At 31.5% G+C, this 4,901-nt stretch overlaps 1 protein-coding gene across 1 annotated transcript; it reads left to right on the top strand.

The window, feature by feature from the left end:
- The first annotated feature begins 2,375 nt into the window (after nt 1-2,375).
- LOC124898102 lies at nt 2,376-3,265 on the top strand. The gene is made up of 3 exons (XM_047411726.1): nt 2,376-2,440; nt 2,600-2,687; nt 3,017-3,265. Exons 1-3 carry the CDS (start codon nt 2,376-2,378, stop codon nt 3,263-3,265), a joined length of 402 nt encoding a protein of 133 aa, XP_047267682.1.
- The last annotated feature ends 1,636 nt before the right edge of the window (nt 3,266-4,901 follow it).

Raw genomic sequence — 4,901 nt, forward strand, 5'->3', positions numbered from 1 at the left:
TACATTGTTATTGTATAGAAAGTCTATTACTTGGTTCCTATTGATGTATCATTATTCCAACGGTACTATATTGGCATGAACACTAATGTAATAATCTCAAAAGATTTTGAACTAAGTTATTGGAAAGATCTCTTATGTGTGTTACTTGATATACGTGTGGGTGGTAGCTCAGGGGTTTAAGCCTAGCATGAGCCGATCTCGATATTTGATATGATTACAGTTGATATGTACTGGGGGCAGCCTAATGGTCACAGTACGGTACAGTATTGATTATTGTTAGGTGGTTGGAGGTTCGGGCGGAGGAGGTAATGGCGAATAATAATTGTAAAGAATAAAATGAACGAATGTATACCGTTCCACAAATGTGTTTGAATTCAAGAACCCAATTCAGATTAATGATAATGTACATGATCCTAAAAGTGTTTATGAAGTGTGGTTCATTTCTATTAAGATTTATTCACTTGCGTCTGATTTTCTTGATCTCCCATATCACATATGATTATTTATAGCTTTACATACTCAATACATATTTTGTACTGACGTCCCTCACGGGGACCTGCATTTCATGTTGCAGGCACATGTGCTTCAGCTCATTCACAGCATAGATAGGAGTCAGGTCATACAGCTATTGTTGGTGAGCTCCAGTTTGCTTCGGAGCTTTCCGAGACGGTCCCTTATGTTTTGTTATTGTACAGGAGTCATGTGTGGGCGAGGGTTTGTCCCGACCCTAGTTATGTCATGTATATCCTAGAGGCTTTGTAGACATAAGGAAGGGTAAAGTCATGAAAGTTTATATAGTGATGTTATATTTGTATATGTGGTGGCCCCGACGGCCAAGTATTATATATATATATATATTTGTGCGTGTTGTGCTAATACAGGTAATTAGACCCTTCTATATGCAATGAAGTGCTGTCCAAATTTTTGGTGACATGTAAGTGAAAGTACAGGTATCTAAACGGGTTCTCCCGTGCCTTCTCAGCTTCGGGTACCAGTCCGGCCCGATGAGATTTTGGGGCGTGACACCAGGTTTACTTGACAAAATTTTTTTTAAAGTTAGTCATGAAGGACTATTCAACTAGGGAGAAGTTTCAAACACGAAGTAAAAGATCAAGTAAGAAAACATACACACATTCTATATCACTCTGTTCTTGTTTAATATTAGTTTGGATATGTATTTTGAATGTATTAAATTATGTTGGATGCAGTTATACATTATTTTGCAAATCAAGAAACTGCGATTTCTTAATGCGTGCATCAGGCATGGGAGAAACTGAAATATTTAGAATAAGAGAATTCAGTCTGCAACATAGTTGCCCGGTGAAGGACAATATCTATCCAAAGGTGAATGCTACTAGTATGTTGATAGGTGGTATGGTTAAACAGAAATTCAAAAATCACAAACGAAAATACAGTGCGACGAAAATAAAAAATAACATGAAGAAAGATTTTAGTATGGATTTGACATACACTTTATGTTAGAGGGCCAAGGACAGAGCATTAGAAGAGTTGAGGGGTAAGCCATCAGCATCTTACGGTAAACTGCCATCATACTTATATGTACTGAATACTACCTATCCGGAGTCACATATAAGAATGAAGAAGACAGTTGAGAATGAGTTCTTGTATGTATTTATCGCTCTACATGCATTCATTAAAGGATTCGATCATTATAGACCAGTCATAGTTGTTGATGCTAGTCATCTGAGAGGATTGTATATTGGGGCATTTGTAACTGCATGTAAAATGGATGGAGCAGGTTAGTATCATTTTATAATAATTACATTGTATAACTGGTTGTATTTTTTTGTATTTATGCGTATCACTTGAAAATATATATCTCCACTAAATATATACATATCTGTATAAAATTACATATATTTTCAAAGTTTCATGAATAAAATATGTAAAATTGATTATGTTTGATAGTGATGCAAGTCTACATATTATTATATGTAATCGATACCATTTCTTTGATTAAATATACAGTTTTATTTACCTGTATTTTTAAAAAATACATATGCAGTTCCTATATGTATTTATATTTAACTGTGCAAAATTATTTTATTTATACAAGTCATATATTTCCTTTGGTATATGGTGTGATTGATTCTGCAAATGAAGCATCCTGGACGTGATTCTTTGAGAATTTAAAGAAAACGTACGGAGAAAGACAAAACACGTGTGTTGTGTCTGATCGAAATCCAAGCATTATAAAGGTTGTTGGTGATGTGTACAAAGATGTTCCACATTACACATGTATGTGGCATCTATGATGAAATGTGAAAAAACTTTACAGAGAGTCACACGATGCATTGTCGGAGATCTTTTATATAATGACCAAATCATATTCAAAGTTAGAATTTCACATGTTAATGGAAAAAGTTGAGGCAATTGATATTAGGGAGAATAAATATTTGGAATTAGCTGGTTACGAAAAGTGGGTTAGGTCCTATGCAACAGTTCACCGAGGATGGACTTTGACTTCAAACATTGTGGAGTCAATAAATGGAGTACTTGTATCATCTAGAGAACTGTCAATTTATGATTTTCTTGAGGAAGTTCGTTTACTGTTTGCAAAATGGAATTGCGAAAATAGGCAACAAGCTTCATATACCTTCACAACACTCATTGGAAAGTTTGATGACATACTCAAAGAGAACGAGGCTTTGTGTACTCGTATGACGGTATGACCTTTTAAATTTGTGAAATTTATAATTATGAAAACATAAGTATGAAAATACCTTCCATTCAGTTGTAAACTAATGAAAAGATATATAACATAAATAATATGAACATATAAAAACATAATATGTATTCTACATATCTATATTTTGTATTGAAAATTATTAACACTGCATATGTATTTGGATGTTCAGAAAAAATGATGTACTCTGCATATGTATTTTTATTGCATATGTATTTTTCCTGCAAATGCTGGTGTGCTTACAACATATCATAGAAATGAAATTCATCTTTTTGTAGCAATGCATTTAATTTTTTATTTTTATATCAGGTTGTACAAGCCACAGAATATGTGTATACGGTATACGACAAACAAAAGCACTTCACTGTTTGCCTCAAGGAAAAAAAATGCTCATGTACTGCATTTCAACTAGATGAGATACCACGTGCACATGCTTGTGCGGTGTTAGAGAGAAAAAATTTTGAGAAGAGGCCATACTATTGTGATTTGTTAAAACCAAAAACTGTTTTGAAGACATATGATGTTCTCATCTACCCGTTACCACACAAAGATGACTGAATAATTCCAGAGAGTGTACTTGGTGAAATAGTACTATCTTCAAAATTCAAAAGACCTCCAGAAGGACCTGCAAAGAAGGATCGAGGAAAATCAGCTCGGAATATGTTTGGAAAGAAGAACATAAACTCATGCGGTGGTTGTGGGACTAAGGGTCACAATAGGCGTTCTTGTAGAAAATATCGCAAATGATACATTTCTTCTTCCGTATTATTGCTTAAAATTTTATTTTCAATTTTTATAATCATGAACTATCTTTTTTAGTTAATACATTTTATGCATCATTTGACAATTGAACATAGTAATATCTGAATACTGCATATGTATATGTTGCAAAATCTAAACATTGCATATGTATTTTGAAGCTACAGTTCATATGCATTTTTAACATTGTATATATATATTTTAGATTAAAATTGGTAACTGCGATTAACCAAACACTTATTTGAATCATTCAAATACATATGACATATTCTGAAAATATATGTTAGCATTGCATGTGTATTTATATGCTAAAAACACATTTGATGTATAATCCATATGTATCTTTAAGAAGAAAAAAACACTGCATATGTATTTTGTAACTAAAAATGTCACAATAAAGTATGTAACTGGATTAAAACCTCAAACTTATCTTTAATTTGAATTCTCATTTAAAATGATATTAAATGAACACATATCAAAATACATATTAGGTATGATTAATATGTATTTTGAAAATGCTTAAGTTTAACAATGCATATGTATTTTTAGGATAAATAATTCATATGTATTTTTAAGAAAAAAATCAACGCCGCATATGTATTTTGTAACTAAAATCACACAATAAATTATGTAACTGCATAAAACCTCAAACTTATCTTTAATTCGAATTCTCATTTATAATGATATTAAATGAATACAAATCAAAATACATATTAGGTATGTGCAATATGTATTTGGAAAATGCTCAAGCTTAACACTGCATATGTATTTTTAAGTTATGTAAATTTGATTTATAATGCATATGTATTTTTTAGCAAAATGCGAACACTGCATATGTATTTTATAACTAAAATTTCACAATAAAGAAAAGAACTGCTTAAAAAATACAAGTTTATATTTAATTCAAATTCGCATTTATATTTATAATAAATGAAAACATATTAAAATATATTTTTGGTATGGTCCAGATGTATTTTTGGAATGCTTAATCGTAAAATTGCATATGTATTTTTAAGCTAAAAACACTTGATTTATACTGCATATGTATTTTAAGCATAATATGAACACTACATGTGTATTTTTTTAGCTAGATCATAGTAAAAGGTAGAACTGCATGAAATACTCAAATTAAACTTTGAAACTGAATTAATTTCATTCAGTTAAAAATAAGTACTATTATAACCTACAATTAGAACTACTTCAAAACATCAAAATTAGTTTGTACAATCAGAACCTACATCCATAAACCAGCTTCTAAACTATACAAAGTAATCAATCCATCATACATCAAAAACTTCAGTGACACTAATTATTCTACTTTACCTTGCAGGCCTCAAAGGTGTTTCGACGTCACTATGAGTATTTGCGTCTTGTTTTCGGGTACCATAGCCCCACAAAAGTGCAGCATATCTTATACGGAGTGTATTGGAGTCGA

This window comes from Capsicum annuum, chromosome 4 (assembly GCF_002878395.1).
Source record: "Capsicum annuum cultivar UCD-10X-F1 chromosome 4, UCD10Xv1.1, whole genome shotgun sequence".
Classification (NCBI taxonomy): domain Eukaryota; kingdom Viridiplantae; phylum Streptophyta; class Magnoliopsida; order Solanales; family Solanaceae; genus Capsicum; species Capsicum annuum.